This window comes from Clytia hemisphaerica, unplaced genomic scaffold (genome assembly GCF_902728285.1).
Source record: "Clytia hemisphaerica strain Z4C2 unplaced genomic scaffold, Clytia hemisphaerica genome assembly, whole genome shotgun sequence".
In the NCBI taxonomy this organism is placed as follows: domain Eukaryota; kingdom Metazoa; phylum Cnidaria; class Hydrozoa; order Leptothecata; family Clytiidae; genus Clytia; species Clytia hemisphaerica.
In genome coordinates, this window is record NW_027104233.1 from 824,731 (window position 1) to 849,997 (window position 25,267).

Genomic DNA, 25,267 nt, shown 5'->3' on the forward strand with positions numbered 1-25,267 from the left:
TGGCTGGCGTGAACAGTGTACAGTATATTACGTTAGCCTGGTTGCAACATTGTGAAACGTACTTCTCTTTGTCGTGTTCTCAAGGTTGACGAATCAGACTAACTTTCGGATAGGGCTGAATAGGGGCCCCGAAGGCTAGATGGGCCCCAATTCCTCATGGACTAAACCCTCAGTCTCTTCCGCAAAACGGAAGTACATACCAAGTATGAGTATTTTGACAGGGAGAACCTTTGAGCTACCGTTTATCCGAACGCCAGCAATAAACTAAAAATATTAATACAATTATTTGAAGGCTTGATTTGAATAATAAGTCAAATTAACGTGTTCTTCGCGGGAAATCGCATCTTCCAATCCGAGAAATCCCGCCAAATTCGACAAATCACATTTCTCAACCTGGAGAGAAAGAATAGAATAAAGCAAGCAAGGTCACAGTTCATTATATTTACGTTCCCTAGTTTGAAGAGAGTAATCATATGAAAGCTCGTGATCTCTCTTTTCCCGACTCATCCATAATCATTTTTATAATTTGGGTTTCAATTTTCCGGTGCGATTCCGAATATGCAATTAGAAAGTTAAAGATATTAGTTTTCCACGTGTGGAAATGCGTTATCACTAATACATTGGTCACGCACTTCCAGATTAGGAAAACAAGTTTCCTTATTTTCCCGAGCTTAAATTCCAAATGAATGTGATCAATTAAATCCACATCTGAAAATCAATACCGAGATTATGTATTTGCACTTTTGAGGACGGTAGAGTGACTGAAGCGATTTGGAAAAACCCGCAATTCCGCCCCGCAAAATCGAGGACGGTAAAAGTGCTGATTTACCGTCGTCCTCAGTTGGTCATGATCTACTCAAATTAGAACCTTACCGTCTCCGTCGCTGAAAAACACACATACATAAACTCTCTAATACCTTATAAAGGGAAGAAATTTTCGCGGAATTTAATTTCGCGAATCAGAGTTTCAAAATGGCAAATTTCGCGAATGAGCCGATTTCAAAAGTTTCACGGAATTAATTTCGCGATTGAGAAATTTCAAAATAATTTTTTTTACAGAGAAAATGTTTTTCATATTTTTCATCGATTGCAAGACATATTTCAGTCACATTAACATTAACTTTCACAACAAAATAATAACATCAAATATGAATGTTTCTATGATAAGTCATTATTAAACTTGGTCGCCGTCTTCTTCCTCCAAAAAAATCGAATTTCGCGATTTAGCCATTTTGGTGAGTTCTGTAACTTTAGGCGTACAAACTTTCGCGAGTTCAGAGAAGTGTAATGTGATGGAAAAACAGCTTCTTGAAAACAGGGCTCTTCATGTACCAGGTCCTTTGCCCTTGAGAATGGTATGTAAAATTTGTTACTTCACAAAATCTTAAGGCTTCACTTTTTCTTGCTTGAGAAAGGTTGAAAATTCATCTTTAGCCCTTCGGGGCTCAATTTCAAAGTTATCAAGAAGATAGGCGTGCAAAGTGGAGTGATTTGGTAACTAAAAGCCTCGAAAAGATGACAAAATACATTTTCATCGTATCAACACGGGTGTTTTAAAAATCAAAGATATTTCATGAACATTCATCAGACAATTAATCAATAACAATAATAATAGCAATAATAATAGTACAAGTATAACAATATAAAAAACAAAAGGCAATACCCAGGATTCAATAATAATTATAAACTAATTTCTAGAAATAGGAATAATTTCCGCTTGTCGAATTTTGGGTCAAGCTGGAGTTTTTACAAGTTCTTTGATGACTCTGTTGGTCGTTAAATGTTGAGACAAACGATTTTATTACTTTTTCTAAAGAACGCGTCATCCCTTTTGTTTAAAAATAACCAATCAGTTAAGCATCTTGTAAAAACTCCAAGGCATCTCCGAATTTTAAATTACATTTTGAGAAGGGTGTGGTTTAATTGATGAATGAGCAGATTTTCAACGCTTCGACAGACGAAATAAAGAATCAAGTACCTGAAATTAACATAAATTAGTAAAACGGAACAAAACTTAAAATAATACAGCGAATATGTGGAGATTTCTATTAGTCAGTACTTGATTCAATTTGCTTACTTTATCTAAAAGAAAAGGGAAAAAATAGCCTAAATTACTACTGTACTAGAAATAATAATTTCTATTAGATATTCACAACTAACGTAAGCAATTCTTTTTGTTTCTTATAAAAAGTGACGTGTAAAAAATTCGATTGAAAAAAAGGAAAGAAACAAAAACAGAAAAAAACTTTGCGAATCACGAAGTATTTAAAATTAAACGATAGGTGTTTTGCTTGATGGAAGAGTAGTTTCCCAATATTTTGCAGCCCTCTTCAGTCTACCAGTCGCTACAGCTTTCAAATGGAAAAATGTGTAAGAATTTCAAGCAATTCTTTTTTCAAATGGTAAAATTGAATTTACGATCGCTCAAAATTGCACCAAAGCAACCTTTGGAACCTAAAAGTTTAAAGATTGACTGATTGAATTTAGGTCCAAACAGAATCACGAGGAATTGTATTCAAGTCTTTTATTATTGGCAACATTTGACTTGTTTTTTAGTGTCTGATTCGGTAGGAGCAACTTGGATGGTTTGAGTGTACTCGTTCGGTTGTGGTCCAGAAGAACTGTTAGCGTCACGAATTTGCTTTTGTGAGACGATGTGATAAATTTCTAGAAAAATGAAAATGTCAAGGTTTTAAAATGGTTATGATATCAGAATTATTCTTAAAGAAGTCGAGATTAGGTCACGACCAAATATGTATTCACAACTTCATATTATACGAGTACCCGTCAGAACATAACTGTATTTTACGTATTTTCGAGATAAATCTCTTACCTTCCAGAATATTCCTAAAAGCTACTTCGACATTAGTGGAATCCAACGCAGAGGTTTCGATAAAGGATAATTCATTTCGTTCTAAAAAGGAAAAACAAATAAATAAAATTCAACATAAAATGTGCCATAAAAAGATGCAATATCTTTCCGATAAAAAAACTTGGTTGCTAAAGTTGTTGAGAAGCTACTGAAAAAGCGAAGAAATCAAGTTGTAAATCCAACATAACAGTTTTAGACAGTCTTTCCTCGTTTTGCCATTGATTTAATTTTAAAACAAAAGCTTAGGAGCTGAATTTCCAAAAGAAAATATACATACCGGCGAAAGCTTTGGCTTCTTCTGTTGGTACTGCCCTTAAATGTCTCAAATCAGATTTGTTTCCGACCAGCATAATAACTATATTTGCATCAGCGTGATCTCGCAATTCTTTTAGCCACCTTTCGACATTTTCGTAAGTTATGTGTTTTGCGATGTCGTAAACTAATAGAGCTCCAACAGCTCCTCTGTAATATCTGAAAATAATAAAGAAAGTTAGTCAGTATCTGCTTTAATTAGCATACGGATAAAGGTTCGGGAAAGTGACACAGTCAGCGACAGCAGGTGTGCAACAAGCTTTTGGCAAGGTGACCAAAAGTTTCTCCACGAGGAAAAGGTCTGAGTTGGTAATAAATTATTGTTTTAAAATACAATGCTACTAAAAACAAAGTAGATAATTTACTTACGCACTAGTAATGGCTCTGTATCTTTCTTGACCAGCTGAAATTGAAAGACATACAACGTTTAAAAAGACGCCAAAAGAAAACTAGCCAAATTTGAAAATATGAAAATTCTAAGACCGGAAAAAAATAAAACAGGTAATCCTTTTTCAAGAATGGGAGCAGAGAAATGTAAAGAGATGGAAAAACAGCTTCTTCAGAACAATAGACAAACAGCTTGTCATATACCAGGTCCTTTGCCCTTAAGGGAGTTTGTTTCGAGCTAATGGATTTCTTTTGTTGTTGTTTAAAAAAAGTTGTATAATTAGCGTGGCATGACGAAATTCTTTTGTTTCAGGTCAAATTATGCGCAAACTTTAGGGGCTTATATTTTGGGGAGACCTCTTTTATACCAAAAGATACCTATATTTTCTTGCTCAGAATTTTCTAGCGATTCTAATGATATAACGGCATCATGACCGCATAATTAGATTAAAAGCTAAAGTGCACGAAAATAAGAAATCAAATCTGTCTTTGATGAATTTCTATCAAATTTTTTAGAAATAATTTGGTATCATTGTGATGAGAATTTTTCAGACTATAAGTTAGTGTAAAATTTGTTACTGGATACTGAAAGTTTAAAAGTAATGGATCAAAAACGAAAAACATAAAACCACTTTTATAAACACAGCATATAGAAACCAGCCCTCTTCGCATGGCGAGCCGTTTTTTTCTGAACTTTTTGTAACGACCAAATTATAGCTAAAACAAAGAAGTTTTCAATAGACACGATCAGTACACTTCAGTACATTTCTGAAATACTAATGCTCCTCTAATAGTGCTACAAAAAAAACAACAATAGTACCTGTATCCCAAATTTGTGCTTTTATAACTTTTCCACCAACTTGGATACTCCTTGTGGCGAATTCAACACCGATTGTTGACTTGGATTCCAGATTGAATTCATTTCGTGTGAATCGCGAGAGAAGGTTAGATTTACCAACACCAGAATCTCCAATCAGAACAACTGAAAGATGAAAAACTAAATTTAGCTTAAACTCCAAATCACACACAATATCAAAAGTTTTAACGGTTGAAATTATAAGATCGATTTTAATGGTAAAATAAGTTCATTGCCAAGATGAATTCATACTTTCCTAAAATTGTCAATGTAAAGAAAAAGTACACACTTTCTTAAGAACAATTCTATAAGAACACAAGAACGTTTTTAAAAAAATAGCTCAGTCAAAATTTATTTGTTCTTATTCAAAAAGTTTGTAACCTAAGGAACTGTTTAAATGAGTTTAAATCACAATTTAGCCTACCATATAAAACATAGTACTAGGCAGTAAAAGAATAAAATGTCTAAACATTACAATGACAAAACTCACCACCTCATGAATTTTTTTTTCAAGGATAAGAAAAAGAAATGAAATGCGGGTGACAAAAAAAAACTACCACACTACCCTACCACAAAATATATTTTTTTACGTTCTTAGATTTTTCCAATTTTTTCTTAAACTTTTAATTTTTCGTTATAATGTTTGTTTTACTTGGTGGTTCATTGATTTTCTTTGTAGGAAAATATTTTTTTTAAGTTTAAAAGAATTTAATAAGCGTAAGACAGTGTAAAACAGGCTGCATCATTTGATGAGGCGAGTGATAGCACAAGCACACCTCCACACACCTAAAATGTCTGTGGAGTGCAATCAATCACACTCTATAAGTTAGTTTCACAACTAAAAGTTGTGTATAGTACTCCTTATCACACACCTAAATCACTGAAATTAAGGTCTTGTCTTACCTCATTTTGCTATGAAAGTTCAATTTGTGTGTTTTGAGATTTTTGAAGAATTCTTTGGTTCAGACCCAAATTATTTTTCAGATCATTGTCTCTCTTCAAAAGGGCCTTCAAAGTTAACACATGGCTATATTTAGAGGACTCAGGGTGTCTACAGATTTTTTTTCTTGAGATTTTCAAGGTTTTCAAGGTTTTTTTGGTCATTTTTAAGTGTTTTTTCAAGGTTTTTTGGCAAAAACTTTGGCACTTTTCAAGGTTTTTTGATACTCAGTTGATATGGCTCTTTACAGGATTTTTTTTTTCAGAGTGGTAGGTGAAAGAAAAATAGAGGACAGCAAATACAATTTATTTACTTTGGGTGCCCGGGGAATTACTTCCACAGTTAAATTCCTAACTCCCTCTCGAGAACAATACCAGAAAAAGAAGAACTCCAGCTCCCTAGTCTTCCAACTGTAGAAATAAAGAATTAGAAGCAAAACCAATTGTTTACAGTGACCGAAGAGGTGCAACCATGGTTTGCGCAGACGAGAGAAAATCTTGATTTTGACTCTTTCAAATGGCCAAAAAACGCCTTGTTTTTGATTTTGTTTTTTACAAAAATCAATTGCCAAACGAGTTGTTTTAAGGAATCCTCAAAATTTTATTGATGAACGGCCATTATTCCACAGACGCCCTGAAGCGATTTGAAAATTGGGGAACAATTTCTTAGGGCTCATGCGAACGAAAAATTAGTGACAAAAACTCAGCTAATGGTAAAAGAATATGTTGCATTCGTTGCAACAGAATCGCAACAGAATCGGGAAATATGGAATTCTCTAAATGTTATAAAGGTTTAGCGCCGCAGGTGGTTTTTTACTTATTCTTACTTTTCGAATGACTGGATAGCGCTTTTCAAGGTTTTTAACGATTTTTCAATGTTTTCAAGGTTTTTCTCAGAAAATTGATAGTTTTCAAGGTTTTCAAGGTTAGGTGGTTCATTTTCAAGGTTTTCAAGGTCCCGTAGACACCCTGGGACTTGTAAGTGGTCCAACAAAAATAAAATAACAAACAAAATACAAAAAAAACAAACAGTTCTGTCTTCTTTTTGACAAAGACTATTCTAACAGAAAACTAAATTTCATAACAGTGCTTGAAAATAATCTACAATGTATATGTATGTATGCCCCCTCTTTATAAAGTATCCCCCCTTTTTCATGAAAATTTCTGATACCCCTTCTTCATTTTTTAGGAAGGTGTCATCCCCCCATTGATTTTGGATGTGAAAGAACTTGTAAAAATAAGTCTCTGCTGCAAATGTCAAAGATCAATGATGTCAAGCAACTATTTCAAGAGAATTTTTCTACCTTTCAGCAAACAATTTTTTACAATAGAGAGAGGGAAGAGAGGATGCAAGCCATTTTGAGTGGGGGACCAAGATTTTTGAAAAAAATGTCGCCCACCATGGTTGGGAGACGAAGAAAATGTTTTCACTTTTTACACCCTCAAAACACCTTAATAAAACACTATCTAATCAGGGGGGGGGGTCGAAAGTAAAATCTCAGACATAACTTTAAAACACTTAGACACCTTCCTCACAACTGTTCCGGACGAACCTCTGCTAGCCCACTATTTTAACCTTAGGCAAGCTGACTCCAACAGCCTCAAGGAAATGTCGAAGCATCGGACTCAACGAGTTGGATGAGCTGTTCAAGCAAAAGCCAAAAAGAGGTACAAAGAGGTATAATTAGCAAATTTTAGCTATTTTTGTAATTCTTTTAACTTTTTGGATGACTTTTCTCAAAAAATCTAAAAAATTTATAATTTGAAAAAATTTTCTGTTGGAAAGTTGTTTGCTGCAAACAAGAAATTCTCAAAATTTTTTGTCAACATAAAAAAGACTTTAATTTTGCATTAAGTGAAAAATGTGTCACAGAAATAATCTTTCACAGAAATAATCATTTTAATACTACTTTTTATACTACTTTTTACTACATTTTATACTTTAATACTATTTCTTAATTTTATGGTTTGGTTTGGTCTGTTAAAAGTTGTTCTAATATGCACATGGTTTCAGCCCACTTTTCAGGTGCCCCCATTGAGCATGGTGCCCCCAGCAATTTAGGTCCCCTTGAAAAATTGCTTTGAGTTAGGTACCCGAATTCAGCAGATAATTTCTTTGAATTGACACATGTTCTTTTGTCATTCCTAAAATCATGCTCACGCATGAACGCCTGCTAATAAGCTTTGTTGTTATGCTATAAAGATGGCGGCTGTAAATCAAAACAATCACATTAGAAAAATATAGCAAAAGATGGCGTGATGGGAAACGAAAGAAAAATTGGATGGGAAACTAGGTGCTGGGGTAAAAAAATTCAATAATTTGAAATATTTTGAAATATTAGATTCAGAAAATATAACCAGCCCCCAGAGCCTCCATCAAGACAGCTAGGTACCCTTAATGAATAGGTAACCCCAAAGAATTGCAAGGCATTAGCCCCCCCTCTACTAACCTGGCCTAGGTGCCCTTCAGATTTCTGGGGGGGGGGCTGATACCATGATGCATAAGTTTCAATATAGCATGGTCTGCAAAAAAGTGGGCATGAGATTGTGAGCACAAAAATGTGAAAGAAGATATTATCAAATCAAGAAAATTATTGCAATAAAACCAAAGACATAACATCTGAAATTCAATCAACAATTTTCAAATTTTAGTCCCCCTTCTTTTCATTCTTGCAGCCCTTGATAAAGGATCCCCCTTATTTAAAAAAAATTACAAATATCCCCCCTTTTTAAAAAGGTAATTTTTTTGCTTCCCCCTTTTTAAGGGGAGGGGGCAGAAACCATGCTGAAACCCATTGATCGAACTTAATTGAACACTCAACAATCTTTTAAAAAATCTCAGAGTTCGATTCGTTCGACAAGTTCGATTGATCAGGCCTGGAATAGACCTTTTCGCCTTTCCATCTGCCATCTTGAATTGTATGCAAAAATAGAGGAACACAAAAAGCTGTGGTTGGATTTAGTTGGAATGTATGCAAAACATATGCAAGTTTACGCAAAGATTAAAAAGACAATAAAGCATCTTATAAATAAATATTATAACAGATTATAATCATTAGAACAATAAAAGATGGAATTCCTTAATCCAAAAAGAAATATTTACAGAACAATAAAAGCCTTTTAGAAATTTGTTCTTAAAGACATAGCATATTCTGTTTTCATGCCATTAAGAAATTCCACGAAGACGGAGTACACACATCAAACTTTCACAACACCCAAACTGAAAAGCAGTAATTATGATGTCACATATTATCAATGTTTTGATTTGATCATTTGGCGGCTCTATTCCCAGGAGAATAATTTACCGTCAGCCGAATAAGGATTAATTTTTACCTTCGCTGGTGATTTTTCAGTTTGAGTTTATGTCTAATGTTATGGATTTTTGAAGGGCTTAAGTTCTAAGAGATGAGCGAATATAATTAGTTTTAGTTTTCAAGAGAAGCAAATTTAATCTTTCTTTTACAAAATTACACTTTAATATAATGCCAATTATGCATGTAAGTTTTATATTAATACTTATTAATACTTAATATGTTTTGCATACTTTCTAAGGGAATTACACCACGGCAATACACCTTTCCCGTAATTCTTAAAACTAATGCGCGCGCATTATTTTGATGCTCTCCACCGTTTAGTCTCTGGAGGTAAACAAACCCGTTTTTACCTGTGTTCCCTTAGGGAAAGTTGGTTTTTTTAGCTTTTCTTAAGTTCTGTCAAACAAAATCCCCTCAAAATTTTAGTATGTTCATGATCTATTCATGATATTATACCACCCTGAAAATATTTTGCCAAAAGAAGGTCGCTGTCAAAAGTTAGAGGCTCAAATCCCACTTTCCCTAACCCCCGCAGGTAAAAAACGCAAAAACAATTTTATACACAACGGTGGAGCGCACATTTTCCCAGGCCATTTCTGAGAAATTTGAATTACGGGAAAGGTGTATTCAGCCACTAATTCCACTCAATTTTTAATTTAACCTTTGGAAATTCCATAGAATTTGTTAGAAATTCCAAAAAATCTATTTTATGTGGGAAATCCAAGAGTTCCAATTGCTTTTGTTAATATTGGAAATCCAGGAATTTCATGAAACATTTTACCTCGGAATTCTGCTGTTGTCCACCCCCTGTAATAGACTTTCACTGGAAGAGCTCATTAAAGAGGGAATATTAATATTTTAAATTTCTTTCCTTTTAGGAACTAGAACCCACTGACTTTTTTGGAAATTTATTTTCGGCTACTGTAATTTTTTCCTTGATATCTGACAGACATGGTTCGGAAAGGATTTTTACAAGAGAAGAGGTACAAAAAAATCTTGTGTTGACTACGGTTGAAAAAATTTCAACTACCCAAAGTTTTGGTCTTTTTCTGCTAGAAAAGTGGCAGTTGAATCTTTGTCCTCCTGTTCAGTGCAATCTTTTACCATGGCGGTACACAAAGGATTCTTTTATTACAGTCTAGCAGTCCTAGCAATGACCAAACTTAAAGTTAACTTGAGGAATGTCTCAGACTTCATACTGCCAGACAAAAACTTTTTCAAACATCAAAACAGTAAGTTGCAACCCTTTGTAATATGCTGCTGAAGGTGAGCACAGGTTTTCTAACTTGCAAATGGTGGAGAGTCACAGATATGATACAGTCACAGATGGATAAGTCCAATTACCTTTAAACAAATAATCATATTCATCATCTTTGCTTGCCATTGTGGCCAAAAATATCGTACAATAATCTTCAAAAACAAAGTCCTTTTAAATCGAACAGTGGGATATCACCCTCTTTTTATTTACAAAATAATGTCTTGAGTGTTTCAACGGTTAAAAATCATAGCCCTGCTAGAATGTCCAATGTTCGATGATCAATTTTTTGTCCCAAGATTTACCAGTAAAATAGAGATAGCGATGATGTAAATAGATTTAAAGTGTCAACAATATTTATTTAAAAATTCGCCATTTTGTTACACTGACGAAACAAGACGCCCAAGTAAAATCAATTACGTCAGGGTACACTTCCGAGTACGATCTATTGGTTTGTTTTGAATTTTTGTAGTTCAAGCAGAGATCATCATTCACACTAAAATAATTTCTTCTATAATTTTAGTAACTAGCAAATTGCGGTTTAAATGCTACCCTGGTACAACACTTATTTTCCCGATCCGATTTAGTGTTCACTAAAACTCAGCGTGCTTTTCAAAATGGCGGATGTAGAACATAAACAAAAGTCCAAATCCTCTAAGAAACCAATAAAGAATATTATAACAAAGCCAAAAAACAACTTACCAAAAGAAGAATTGATTGAAAAGTTCAGTCTTCAAGAAGTCTTAACACTGGGTGGTGATAAAGTAATTTTTCATTGAATTATTTGGTTTGTTTGGATTTTTTTATATGTATTTGAAAAAATTTCATTAACCCTCGTTTTGGCCAGACACCCGCGCTCGATAGGATCGATCATCGGAACTGCTCAATGACGGATCGATATGTGATCGATGGATTACTTAACGATCCGGATAGGAGATCGATGGAAGATTCAGCCATTAAAAAGTCTTGAGTATCGATCCTGACTTCGTTGATCCCATTATCGAGCTAGTATTTCAATAGTCAGAAAGATCGTAAATCGAGTATGAGTCGATAGGGTCGATAAGATCGATAAAAGATCGATGATAGATCGATAAATAATCGATAACTATATCATAAGCTTAAAAAAATATTGAGTATCGATCCTCTCTATCGATCTCCTATCCGGATCGTTAAGTAATCCATCGATCACATATCGATCCGTCATTGAGCCGTTCTGATGATCGATCCTATCGAGCACGGGCGTCTGGTTTTGGGTAAGACCTCTTGGACCAAAGTTTAAGCAAATTTTCCAGAAATTCTTCTGTTGTCATTTGGTTGGCAACCAGTCGGACAGCTGAAGATTTAGACAGGTTCTGATTTACAGTCAGGCACATCCTGGCAAATGAACGGGGTATTTTTCACTTGTGATTGGTGGCAAATGCAAGGGGTCGAAAACAAAAGTGATGTAATAGTCCAGACCCGATCAATCGAACTTGTCGAACCAATCGAACAATCGAACTAATCGAACTCCATCGAACGATTAAAGTTCGATTAAAAAAATTAATCGAACCTAATCGAACACTCACAATTTTTGAAGCAACAGCAGTTCGATTAGTTCGGTCAGTAAAAAGTTCGATTAGTTCGATGATATTAAAATCCTCATATCTTCCCTCGCTTGCAAAAACTTTGTCCTGGCACGCGATTGCCAATTTCGACAGTTCCCGGACTTAACAGCTTGATGTTTGTTGTACCCGGATATTTGTCTATCCGGAAAAAAAGTCCGTAGCCCCTCTGTTGCGATTTCGCGCGCGGCCGAGTGCGGAATACTACGCCCGCCCCAACAAAACCGCTTCTTTCTGGCGCTAAAAGCTACAGAAAAGGTGTGTTAATCCGTTATCGGAAGTAATTTCCCGATTTACATTCCGAATTTGGCTTTGAAAAGAAGCTAATATACGGTGGCGGAGCAGCACAAACTTGTCGAACAAAATTGGTTTATCGAACTGATCGAACCGAAACCCATTGATCGAACTTAATCGAACACTCACAATCTTTTAAAAGATCTTAGAGTTCGATTAATTTATTTAATCGAACTTTAATCGTTCGATGGAGTTCGATTAGTTCGATTGTTCGATTGGTTCGACAAGTTCGATTGATCGGGTCTGGAATAGTGCTGAAAACCCCACACAATTGAACCGGGTTTGAAATATTTTGCTTCATTTTTGAAGAACTGCATAGATGAAATTTTTTTCCATGGGTCAATTTTGTCTTCGAAAATTGAAGAAACTTTTAACGAAAAAATAAAGTTCCCAGTTTTCTTCTTTTTTTTCCCATTTTCAGTTTGAAGTTCATTTTTATTCATTTTCACGCTTTTAGCCTGAGATGTCCTATCTCATTTAAACTGGGTGACGAATACCCCATGCAAATGCTCACCCCGTTCATTTGCAGTCTGGGAAATCCTCTCAATTGCACGCTTATGTTCCGAGGACGTAAGCGCGTAATTGCATGGTTATAATAGACCTTTTCGCCTTTCCATCCGCCATATTGAATTGTATGCAAAAATTATGGTGGCAGAATTGCCGTGGTGAAATTCCCTTAGAAAGTATGCAAAACATATGCAAAAATAAAGTATTAATATAAAACTTACATTAAAGGGGAATTAACGTTTCAAAATTGTCAACAAATAAATTACAGATTCAAATAGAGCTCATTGAGACAATTTCAAATATATATGGTTTATAGGGCTTTACTCTTCTACATCCGGAATAAGAGTTGATTGAAAATTCCCTTGCGTTGCTATGGATACGAAAAATGTGACGTAGCACACGCCCTGTGTTTCTCTTTTTTATAAGGGAAGAGTGGTGAATGATGATTTAAAATGCAGTTTTTGAGTTTCTTTTTACCGTTAGAAAGTTCACTGCACCTTTGGAATACTGGAATACTAACTAGACTCTCCTAGTATTATTTCTTCAACGTTTTGCTATAACTACTCTAAAAAAGATTAATTTTTATGTTTTTTTATCTCTTTTACAACCAAATATAGTGTAACAGTAAGAATAGTTGGAGCACACGTGACTTCACAAAATCAACAGAGGGGGAGTTTTTCTCCATTGTAGAGTCAAAATCGTGAGAAATTAAAGATTGAATAACTCAATGAATAAAAGACATTATGAAGTGGTTCTTTTTTTGTTCGATCACATTTTTCTTCCTCTTTAATGTTTCGAAAAAAAATCTTAGGGTTAATTCCAAACGTTAATTCCCCTTTAAAGTGTAATCTTGTAGAAGAAAGATTAAATTTGCTTCTCTTGAAAACTAAAAATAATTATATTCGCTCATCTCTCAGAACAAGCACCTCAAAAATCCATAACATTATACATGAACTCAAACTGAAGAATCACCAGCGAAGGTAAAAAATAATCCTTATTCGGCTGACGGTAAATTATTCTCCTGGGAATACAGCCGCCAAATGATCAAATCGAAACAATGATAATGTGTGACTTCATAATTACTGCTTTTCAGTTTGCGTGTTTTGAAAGTTTGATGTGTGTACTCTGTCTTCGTGGAATTTCTTAATGGCATGAAAACAGAATATGCTATGTCTTTAAGAACAAATTTATAAAAGGCTTTTGTTGTTCTGTGAATATTTCTTTTTGGATTAAGAAATTTCATCTTTTATTGTTCTAATGATTATAATATTTATTTATAAGATGCTTTGTTGTCTTTTTAATCTTTGTGTAAACTTGCATATGTTTTGCATACTTTCCAACTAAATCCAACCACGGCTTTTCGTTCCTCTATTTTTGCATACAATTCAAGATGGTGGATGGAAAGGCGAAAAGGTCTATTTACGCCCGCTCCCGCCCCGGTTGAAATTGCTTAGGGATTTCAAGGGGTTCAGAATTCTCTAATTCGGGTGAAGGCATGGTTTAACGGGCAATCCATTTTTACGGAATCTTCTTCTACGATAAATTTTGAGTAAAACTGCCCTAGGCTTTTGAAATTCAACAGAGCTTTCGGAAGGAATTACGTGTCAAAAATATAGGAAATTTTAAATTGACGCTTACCGCAAAAGCCGTCACCCGTCAATCTTGCTTAACGCTTACCGCCCGTTTCAGAACAATTTCGATAAGCGTGTAATTACACGCTTAAAAATTCTGCTGAGATTCTCTGAGGATTTCCCAGACTGATTTGCCAGGATGTGCCTGACTGATTTAGACAGGAGAACCTGTCTTTTTGTATAAATCTGATCAGGGGGGGGGTCGGTACTAAAATCTCAGACATCATGACTTTTAGTGACGTGGTGGTACTGCAAAAAAGCTCAAAAATAATTTTAGTACCATGTGTACTAAAATACCAAAAAGGGTGGTCCCTTAAAGAAATTTTTTGAAAATCTAGTCTTTTGTTCTAAAATCAGCAAAATGAGCTTTTTCAATTTGGAAAAAATTGATTTTTTTTTCAGGAATTTTCAAAAATCTTCAGATCTTTCAGAATTTTTCCAATTTTTTACCTATTTTTTAACAGTTTCGTAATATTATTTTTGCAGATTGCTGCACTACATCGCTAGGTTGTAACATGACCCATTTGTAATTTAAAGCGTAACAAAGGCAAAAATGGGTGGTATCTCTGTTAAATTGCTCAAATAATTTTCGTACCTGTGTACTAAATAACATTTGCGAACAATGGTGGTGGTATGTCAAAACTAGCGAAATCCTTTTAGTACTCATGTATTCTTACATTTTAAGACTTACCCCCCTGCTTGATGTTTACTTGCGGGTCAGCGTAGTGCTTTTCAGACTCAAAAACAAAATAGCTTATTTTCTCACTGGACTCACTTACCTTAAAAGTTTTACCGTCTAACTTGGGCTATCTGACAAAACATTGGACGGCAATTCCAACCTTTTCACCAAACCTCCCTTTGATTTGACCGGCCCAAATTTGTTTTCGAAGAGATTTAATAGTAAGTGAAAATACAGACCAGATATACCAGTCCCATTCGACCAATTGTCCCAAGTTAGAGCAGTTGACGGTATATACATTTTATAAATTTTGTTCTGAAAGTACAAGTGAGTGTGACCCAAGACAATTAATTAAAAGTTTTAAAACTTGAAATGATCAATTAGCAACGTGCAGCAGCCAGTTGGATGTTTAAGATAAAAATGGCAGTTATTGCACTTTTTGGAAATTGGGCAGTTCTAGTGGGGAAATCCCACTTGTTCGACAGTTTACTTGTTCGACGGTACATTTGTTCGACAAATCTTTAAAAATATTGAACTGATGTATTGTCGATCAACTGATCGCTTAGTTGTTCGACAGACCAGTTGTTCGACAGTTATTAGTCCTTGCTACAAAATCCTTTACGCGGTCTTGCAGAATTCCAGCTTTCAGATGTGAAAATCTTTCCGAAGATAGCTAACTCGAAAACTTGTGCGCGAAAAATAAATTCCTAGTTAACTAACTCAAAAAAAGGTTTTGTGAAAAAAAATCCGAGTTAGCCAACTCTAAAATTTTTTTTGCGAAAAAAAAGATTCCAGTTAAAGGGACATAACAGTACTTGCAAAATTTGTAAACAAACTGTATGCAGCGAATACAAAATCAAAACAAATGACACATGTCAAAATAAAAAATCAAACCAAACATGGCTAATTTTGATTGTTCAATTGTTTTACAAGTTTGTTTTGGACACGTGATTTTAATTGTTCTCTTTAATGACACGTGGTTCGCGCAATGTTTACATTTTACTACTTTAATGTCCCTTTAATTCTAACTCGAAAAATCTTTTTTGGAAAAGAAAATCCAGTTAGAATTGAGTATACGTCATAATTTACATTTTTATGACGTCATAATTTAGCTAGCTCGAAAATTGCTAACTCAAACTTTTCTAACTCAAACTTTTCTAACTCAAATATACGGGCCTCCCTTCAGAGCTTTACCGTGTCGGAAGAAAATTTCTGCATCTGGGAGCCAGATATGGGCAAACCATAGGCTACGATTTTATGTGAAATACACTTTGGTACAGGGTAATATACAAAGGGCCTACAAACTGTCGACCATCTACATTGTCGAACAACTGGGCTGTCTATTTTGTGAACAATCACTTGATCGACGCCCACTTGTTCGACAATCAATGTATCGTTCACTTGACTCTCAAGCAAAATAATGCGGCGCAAAACTTCTAAAGGGATTCATGAAAAAATAACCCGGCGCTTTTTAATGAAATTAACATTTTCAAAAACTTTTAGAAATTGCCTAAAATTTGAGCCATAGATGAACAAATTTGAGCCAAGCCAACCTTGAAAACTAATTTGAAGATCAATTTCCCAAGAAGAAGATCTACAGGGGAGGCCGAACCCACCTAGATCTGCGCACCACCGGATAGGCTGTTTCCCAGAAATTTTGCCGGACCTCAAATAATGACCCATTTACATATGCGAGATTATTTTTACTTTAGCGTATAAAGCATGACTTAAAAATCAAAGTGCCGTCTCGGGAATTGAATGACAAATTTTGAGAAATTGTGTATTTTTTTAATACGCTCTTCATTAACTCAAATCAAATGACTTTGTATAATGTGTATGGTATGAAACGGGAACACTAATGTAAAAATAAAACCTTTCATTTCAATTTATTTTTAGGCAGTGGTAAAAGTACTTAATGAATACTATAAGTTAATGGAACAGCTACTTTTTCACTGTAATTTCTTTATTCATCAGGATGATTTTGAAAGATTGATGAACATCGATGAAAATGATGACAATATTGTGGATGATAATACTGTCGATATTGAAAATTTACAAAATGAGGTTTGTTAATAGCTGCAGGCATGCATATATACAACAACAGCATTTGTCTTAAAATTCAATTCATCATGTCGGCAAAAATTTTAAAACGTCATGTATACCTGTATATACTGACGTTAGCAATTTTTTAATTGATTTTTTTAGAATCATTGATTTATCTTGGATTCCTTAAATGGTTATAAAGTTATCGGTGTTTTTCGATAGTGAAAATATTGAAACCATTACTTTGAAGTGTTTTTTTTGACAGATTCTTTAGCTTAGATAGTAATGTTTTGCCAATATCTTGGGTTAGGATTATTTTGATTATTTGACACAGCACTTTTCGGAATCCTCTCGTTAATGCGCTTCTGCTCAGCTATACATGAATTATTGAAAACAATAGGAACCACTGAGCGTCACACAAAATATGTTTTGTCACAATTTGGACATACCTTAAAACTCATCCAACATAGGGTCAGCTCAGGTCTAGGTCCCAGGCAAAAAAATAGGTCCCCCCAAATATTTAAGTCCCCCAAATATTAAAAGTTTTTTAAGCAGCCCCCTGTCCTATACCTAGTATGAAATATTTGTTGATTTGATATCGTTTTTAGGAAAATCACATCTCTATTCTTTTGCCATTCTCAAAATTTTAACGGTTTTTAAGATGTATAAAGCCCTTTATTTCGTGGATGAAAATCACTGTAGTATAATGCGCAGTAGCGTGGTGGCTTGACTAAAATTCGGCCAAACTGGCTGTAGGCAATTTCAGAAGATTTTGATTTTTGGGCCTACTAATAAGTTAATAAGTAGTAAAAATCTCTTAAAAATAACATAAGCAAAACAAGCACAAATATTTTGGGGTGTTTTCTCTTTTTTGGCCAAAAACTGCCATATCTAGTAATCAGTGGCATCTTTTTGCGCCCTTTGTTTTTCAGCATCCCTTTGAAAACCTCCGCTTGGGGGCATTTGCCCCGCCCCCCTGCCACCACGGTACTGTATAATGGTAAGATAGTGTAAGATGGTAGACACATGTAAAGAGAAACAGAATCAATGGAAGGTTTTTGGATAAAAATGTGGTGATATAAAGAAAAATAATAGAAGAGATACACAGCCCCAAGCTTTGCCATTGAAATTCCAGGCCCCCCCCCAAAAAAAAATATCAGGTCCCCCAAATATTTGGCTGTATTTTACCTCCCGGTTTTCATTTGTATTTTTTTGGTGTAACCTTCCCCCCAAAAGTTGGGGGGTTAACGCTATGGTCCGAGACCAAATATAATTGACTTCTAGTCTTGAAGTATAGTTCTATTTACATTACAACAGTTTAGAAGTAGAGCAAATTGTTGCTTCTGCTAGTTTTTTGCTGTTGTTTTTTTATGTATAATCATATTATTATTGTGGAATGTGATTTTTGGACCTACCTTGGAGGTCCTATAAATTAACCAACGTTCGTTCGTTCGTTCGTTCGTTCGTTCGTTCGTTCGTTCGTTCGTTCGTTCGTTCGTTCGTTCGTTCGTTCGTTCGTTCGTTCGTTCGTTCGTTCGTTCGTTCGTTCGTTCGTTCGTTCGTTACCAGCTTTTCTAGAGATTGGCTCATTAGTTTTTTCTGATTTTTGGCACAATGATGCAAATTGGTAATGCCCAAAATGTGACGGAGCCCAATTTTCAAAAAAAAATAATTTCCGGCCGAAAATGCCAGAAATATGCTGGAAAAACCAGTTTTTTGGCATTTTCACGAGATTGGCTAATCAGTTTTTTCAGATTTTTTGCACAAAGATGCGTATTAGCAATGTCCAAAACATGGCAGAGTCCGATTATTTAGAAAAATTCATTTCTGGCTGAAAATGCCGGAAATATGCCGGAAATCGCAGTTTTAGCAGATTTTCATCAGACTTTTTCCTTATAATTCGTTGGTTTTTCACACAAAAACATTGTTAATAGCAATGTCCACGATCAAGCATGGTTCAATAGTCAATAAAACTGATTTTTGAAGCCGGAATGTTCTAAAAATCGTCGGAACAGCCGATTTTCGCCTGAAAAACGGTATTCCTTGAATTTCTCGAGCTGTACTTTATTTTATGAAATTTTGCACACTGATGTAAAATGACAATACCTAAAAAGTGACGGAGTTCGATTTTCGAAAAACATTTTTTTTTCAGCTGAAAATGCCGGAAATATGCCGGAAAAAGTATTTTTTGGCATTTTCTCGAGATTTTATCATTAGTTTTTTCTGATTTTTTGCTCAAAGATGCGTATTAATATTGTTCAAAACATGACCGAGTTCGAATTTTGAGAAATTTTTTTTTTCGGTTGAAAATGCCGGAAATCGCCGTCTTTGCAGATTTTCATTAGATTTTTTCCTTGTATTTCTATGTTTTTCACACAAAAACATTATTGATAACGATGCTCGCCATCAAGCATGATTCAATTGTCAATAAAACTGATTTTTGCGACCAGAACTTTCTATTTATTTTTCCCTTACAACCCTTCCTTCTCCCCCCATCAACAATCAATGATGAATTTATTGCGCTATGCATTTTCGCTAAACGCTATATTTTTTGACTGATTTTTTTTCTCCTCGCATTGCTATCCAACTTTCATCATCAGGTAGGTCCATTCAGCATCTAGCTTGTTACTTTATAGATTGGTTCATTGATCAAAGAATTGGGATTTGAAAAAATTATAAAAGAGGAATCAAACCAACAAAATGATACAAATGAAACAAACAACAACACTATTGACAAAACTTTGGAAAAAGAATCCTCAAAGGAATCAACAAAGAAAAAAGACAAAAAGAAAAAGGAAAATGATAAAGAATCAAAAGAAGAGGATGAAACAGTTTCAATAAAAGAAGAAGAAATAAACTTTGATATTGAAGAAATTCTTAAAAAGTACCCTTTGGTTGCTTATGATAAAATACTACTCAAAGACTGTGTACCTTGGCATGACCAGGTAAAAATGAACGAAAATTTAAATTTTAGCAATTTTCTAAATTAAAAATCTCACAAATGAATCTTACTTTTCATCATGAAAATGCTACGTTTTAAAATTTATTAAAAAGCTTTTTTGCTGGAATATTTGTTCTTAAAACATCAATTTTTTTACTTTTATAATTTTTCTTTTTCAAGGTTTCTAAGATTCCAAAGCAGCAATCAAAGCTACCTGGTGACCAAATTAATTCAATATCAAATAGAATTGAAGATTACTGGAATAAGGAGGTTGAATTATACCAAAAAGGTTCGTTATTAGATGAAGCTGATATTGCCAATTATTTTTGTGGTATGCAATGTTTCTTCAAAATATACTGCAAAAATATGACAAAAAATGCAATGCCGTGATGTTCTTGATATTATACACAAAATATAGTCCTGTTATATATGATGTCAACTTTAAGTTGTTTTTTACAGACTTTTTTGGTATTTTGGATAACAAAGTAATACGTTTCTGTTATTTAAAGTGAAAGATAAAGATACTTCATCAGACGCACAATGGTTGAGCACTGTTCTCAAATCAGGAACACTTTCGGACAAAACTCACCATGCTTACCCAGGTATATTTTATAAATTCTCGATTTAGGAAAGGAAATAAACAATTTTGGTTGTAAAAATTTTCCTAGGCCTTATTAACGTCCTCAGAAAACGAGTTTTCAACTACAATCAATTTTCTAGTGAATATCATTGGCTATTTGTGGAAATATCTTAAATTTTTTTCTGAAATTGATGGCACTTCTTATACTATTTTTTTAAATGAAGAAAGATGTATTGGAATATTGTGATTGAACAGGCTAATATGTATGCAAAATACTAGTTGAACTATTCCTTTTGTATCCCATTGTTGTTTTTAGGAATCACCTATTCATTGTATGAGAAGTTTGGATGCTCTAATGTCCCTGGCAAAGAAGAAAGCAAGAAGAGAAGCATTGATTGCTGTTGGTAAGAATCTTTTTTCTGTGCGAGTATACTTTCTTTCTGACAGGTTAATACATAGTATGTAGGTAGAAATTTGCCTAGTTGAATAAATTTCTACCCTAAAAACAAGGAATTGCGAAAAAAGGAATCAAGGAATTTCTTTTATTAACGGAAGTCTACCTTGACATATCTGCCCAGATTCACAAAGCTGGTTGCAATTCAAATATATATAATATAAGTATATAATATAAGTATATCACAAATAATTTTATTGATGATTTTATTATCTTTATTATTTAGATTCACTTAGACATTTATGGATCTCTGATCTCCTACCTCCAGTGAAACTACGCAAATTCCAACAGGTTCGACAAGACATTCTTTAAAATTCTGACTTTGTCTGTTTTCTTTTAAATTAGGCCAAGTTTAATATGATAATATAAAGACATGATAAACTTATTACGTGCAAACTATTTCAAATTTTCAATTTCTTTTTGATTTTTCTTTTCAGTTTCCTGTAGAGAATATCACTTCATATGCAGAGGGATCCAAATCAGAGCTAAAAATGTTGATTGTCATGTTCTATGAAGATAAATTGAAAAAAGTTTATCAAGAGTTTCTTGAGATTATCAAGGTAATCAATTTTCTTCATATAAAAAAAGATGCAGCTGAGTAAATTATCTACCTACATTAAGGCTCTCCTGGATATTTTCACTTTAATTAACTTTTCAATAAAACTTCAATTGATGTAATGATGAAAGCTCCTCAACCTGATATTGCCAAGTTAACCCTTCGAGCATCTTCCCTTTTTTTACTAGAGGGGAAACATCTTGGGGGGGGGGGCGGGTCTTAAACTCTCAAGATTGACAAAAGCAATGACCTTGAAATTTTAACCAGTGGTAGATATGGATAATTGCAGATGATTTACAAAATTTTGGTTTGGCTACCTGTTTGGTTGGTATTTTACAGACCAGAATGTAAGCTTGACCAAAATCATGACTGATTGACTCGTTTGATTTGACTGAAATCTGTTCTTAAAGGCTAATTTGTCAAATAAAAGAGACTAGTAACAGAAAAAAATTGTTCCCATGAGTATTTGGTATTTCACAGACCAGTCTGTAAAATAAACATTGACACCACCTGCAGAAACTCAGGAACTACTGGAGATTTTGACTTGAAATTGACTTGAATTTTCACAAGTGGTAGATATTAACCATCTAAGACATTGTGCACAAAATTTCAATTTGTCACGTGAGTGGTTGGTATTTCACAGACCGGACCCAAAATGCTCACTTTCAGAATAAGCACTTGTCTGATCTTGCTGAAATTTTGGCTGCAAACTTTTATCATCAATACCTAACACTTATACCAATACCAATCACTAGATACAGTATCCTATGCCTGTTTAACCAGGGTCTGTAAAATACACGTTGCCAACAGGTTGTGAAAAATTGACCCTCTTCCCCAAAAATACATGTCATGTGGAGTTTGATTAAGAAAAATAAAGTGAAAAAAAGTTTGAGGGGGTCCTATTTTCGGTATATTCAAAGAATTATGACTTCATCAATGATACCGAAATTTTCACCAAAGATGCCAATTCATATATTTTGCAAGTGTGCACAAATTTCAGGTAAATTTGATAAAAATATTTAAAAGTTATCAAAAAAATTGTTTTGGCCTCTTTGCCCCCCCAAGATGCTTTAAGGGTTAATCAGTTTGAAAACTCTCTTTGACTGTTCAAATTTTCTTTGTTAATAAAGTACTGTGTAACACCTTGACAGCAATTTGTATTTTCATTGTTTCAGACACTTTCCAAAGATCCCCTTGTCAATATCAGAACTAAAATATTAGGTATGAAAGTTCTTCTTATCAAGACATTTTAGGAGTCATATATAGATAACTTTATTTGATGCATTGTACCAGGTGCGCCACAAAAAAGTTTCTCCCTTTAAAACTAATTTTCTCGAAATCTAAAAATTGTTAAAGAACCATTCCTATCCCATTGGAAAGAAGAAAAATAAACTTAAATTTTGATGGGTCATTTATTGAATTTGGTTCATTAGATCGAAAGTTATGCTCAATCGAATAAAAAAGTTACTTTCTGAAAGTACTCAAAAACGTTAAAAATTGACCTATCAAATTAAACAGAAGCATAATTACATGATGCATCAGTATTTTCGTTTTAGTCATAAAAAATGATAATTAGTTGTCTAAATGACCTTTTGTTATATAAAGGAAGGTTGAATTACATTAAAAGGAAGAAAATTTGTCGAAAAAAGCCAAAAAATCTTGTAAATTTCAGAAAAATACATCAAATATGGGTTTCGAGCAGGTACATCCAGCCTTACATAGACTTTATCCAGTCTACAACCAAAAAGCTGAAGAAAATCTCGGTAAAAGTAAAATAATAAATGATTTTGATGAAGATTCTAAACCCTTAACTTGACCCATCATTTTCAAAATTTATGTGTTTGATTACTGAAAAATGTTCTTAATCATGTAAAGCCTATTGCGATTGCTAGTTTTCAAATAAATTTTGAAAGGTCGATTTTTAACGTTTTCGGGCACTTTCTGAAAGCAACTTTTTTAATCAATTGAGAATAACTTTTGATCTAATGAACCGAATTTATTAAATGACCCATGAAAATTTAAGTTTATCTTTCTTCTTTCCAATGGAATAGGAGAAATTCTTTTAAAAATTTTCGATTTCGAGAAAATCAGTTTCAAAGAGAGAAACTTTTTTGTGGCGCACCCGGTATTAAATTGATACAAAAAAAGTTTTCTTGTGTATTTTAACATTACAACACAAACTTTTAACATTTTTTATCTTATCATCATTATTATTCTGTATAATTGATAACTGTTTTTCAGGAATTATATTTGAACTTTTGATAATGAAACCAGAACAGGAACAGGTTTGTTGTTTGTTGTTAATTTTTTTCTGCAGTTGAGTTTATGTTGTTCAATGTTGTCAACAAAAAAACCTTAAAATTAAAGCCTGTTAAAGTTAAACATAAATTATATTTTTTAAGTACTTTTAAACCTTTTAGTAAATTCTACAAAAAAACAAATTTTAGTTAAATGTAACACTGCTTTTTATGGACTCCTCTTTTAACTGCGACATACAATATTCAAAATTTCTCTCAAAAGTTCTACTCAAAATACTGATTAGCATTATATCCTTTTTTTGTAGACATTATTGGGCATGTTGATTAATAAACTTGGTGATCCAGAAAAAGCTGTTGCATCCAAAGCATCATATCTTCTCTTACAATTAGGTAAATGCATGGTTGTTATGCTGTAACAAAAAAGAGTCATTTTTTTACCGTATCATTTCCTGTTTGCTTCTCTTTGTCTCCAGGATTTAGTGGAGCGAGTCAGAGTTTTGAAAAAGTTTGCGTGGATTTAATTTCACGGCCTGAAAACAGCTGAAAAATAGCCATTTTTTGCCACAAATGGAAACTTTGGAGTGGTTTCTCCGCTGAAAATGCGATTTAAAAAATTTTGTGGTGGATTTAATTTCTCGAGTTGGGAATCTCAGGTGTTTTCGTGAAAGTAATCTTCTGAAAGTTAATCCGATTAAAGTATGTCTTTATTACGCCTGCTTTCCTTACACATCTCATTTACATTCTGCTTTATCCACAGTAATGAAACACCCAAATATGAAAAATATTGTTATCACAGAAGTCGAGAGAATGATGTTCAGACCCAATATTGGATTGAAAGCACAGTAAGAAAATACTATTATGATAATATTTTTTCTCGCCCTTAAAAGACTGTCTGAAGACAGGAGTCACAAATAGGGTTACTAAAAAGTTATTTCCAGTATGTATAATATTTTTTTGTCTCTTCAGATATTATGCATGCTGTTTTCTGAATCAAATACCACTTTCTCGTGAAATAAAAACATTGGCATCGAAATTGGTCTCGCTCTACTTTTCTTTCTTTAAAGTAAGTTTTATTTTATTTTACTCTTCCCACTATTTTCCACCAGCGAAGGATGAAATCAACAATAGAGAGAAACTAAATTTTTCCCAGGGAAAGGGCTTTTCTTGAAAGACGTCTTCAAAATATACTCTTTTTGAGTTGCTTTAAATAATATGTGGATAAGTGATTTTTCTCTCACTTTTTGTTCATTCTGTATTTTTCTTAATCAGCTGTATTTTTTGTAAAACATTGGCTAAGTTCAATGTAATGCAATGCATACATCCTGGTATAGTTTTTTTTTTACATAAAACGATTTCTATTATAACCCTTTTTTCAGATCCTAGTAAATAAACAAGGCCAGTCGACAGATATCCAAATTACAAAATTAATCAGTGCATTATTAACTGGTGTCAATCGTGCATTTCCTTATACTGAAGGTAAGTTAATTTGATTTTGTAATCCGAGAATCTAAGATGTTTATTCTGTGGAAATATTTTTCTCCGATGGAAAACTATGCAAAGATCACTGAAATTTAGGAATGCCCTTTCCTATTTCAGAAAATACTATTTTCCCCAAGGTATTTGAAATGAAATATAATGAGAATATAATGAGAATAATGCTTATCATTTGTTACATTTCCAGGAGCAGAAGACACATATGAGGAACAGTTGAATACACTTTTCAAACTTGCACACAGTAAGCATTTGGGCACAAGTATACAGGTAAATAATTGACTAACGACTCTTTAG

At 33.8% G+C, this 25,267-nt stretch overlaps 2 protein-coding genes across 2 annotated transcripts in view; one reads left to right on the forward strand and one right to left on the reverse strand.

Moving 5' to 3' along the window:
* Positions 1 to 1,528: 1,528 nt before the first annotated feature.
* Positions 1,529 to 10,330, reverse strand: LOC136815973 (ras-related protein Rab-11B-like). The gene is made up of 6 exons (XM_067072394.1): positions 10,025 to 10,330; positions 4,392 to 4,553; positions 3,554 to 3,587; positions 3,150 to 3,343; positions 2,834 to 2,914; positions 1,529 to 2,667 (listed from the first exon to the last, which is right to left on the reverse strand). The coding sequence occupies exons 1-6, from the start codon at positions 10,062 to 10,064 to the stop codon at positions 2,528 to 2,530; spliced, it is 651 nt and encodes a 216-aa protein (XP_066928495.1). The 5' UTR covers positions 10,065 to 10,330; the 3' UTR covers positions 1,529 to 2,527.
* A 177-nt stretch (positions 10,331 to 10,507) lies between these two features.
* LOC136815970 (CCAAT/enhancer-binding protein zeta-like) overlaps positions 10,508 to 25,267 on the forward strand; it is a 33,085-nt gene continuing 18,325 nt past the window's right edge. Inside the window, exons 1-15 of the mRNA XM_067072392.1 lie at positions 10,508 to 10,699; positions 16,622 to 16,711; positions 19,327 to 19,635; positions 19,812 to 19,920; positions 20,141 to 20,233; positions 20,528 to 20,615; positions 20,892 to 20,956; positions 21,103 to 21,225; positions 22,397 to 22,442; positions 23,463 to 23,506; positions 23,785 to 23,869; positions 24,237 to 24,321; positions 24,446 to 24,542; positions 24,856 to 24,955; positions 25,161 to 25,240. Of these exons, the coding sequence (XP_066928493.1) occupies positions 20,222 to 20,233; positions 20,528 to 20,615; positions 20,892 to 20,956; positions 21,103 to 21,225; positions 22,397 to 22,442; positions 23,463 to 23,506; positions 23,785 to 23,869; positions 24,237 to 24,321; positions 24,446 to 24,542; positions 24,856 to 24,955; positions 25,161 to 25,240 (825 nt within the window). The 5' untranslated portion in view covers positions 10,508 to 10,699; positions 16,622 to 16,711; positions 19,327 to 19,635; positions 19,812 to 19,920; positions 20,141 to 20,221. The remainder of the gene's footprint in view (positions 10,700 to 16,621; positions 16,712 to 19,326; positions 19,636 to 19,811; positions 19,921 to 20,140; positions 20,234 to 20,527; positions 20,616 to 20,891; positions 20,957 to 21,102; positions 21,226 to 22,396; positions 22,443 to 23,462; positions 23,507 to 23,784; positions 23,870 to 24,236; positions 24,322 to 24,445; positions 24,543 to 24,855; positions 24,956 to 25,160; positions 25,241 to 25,267) is intronic.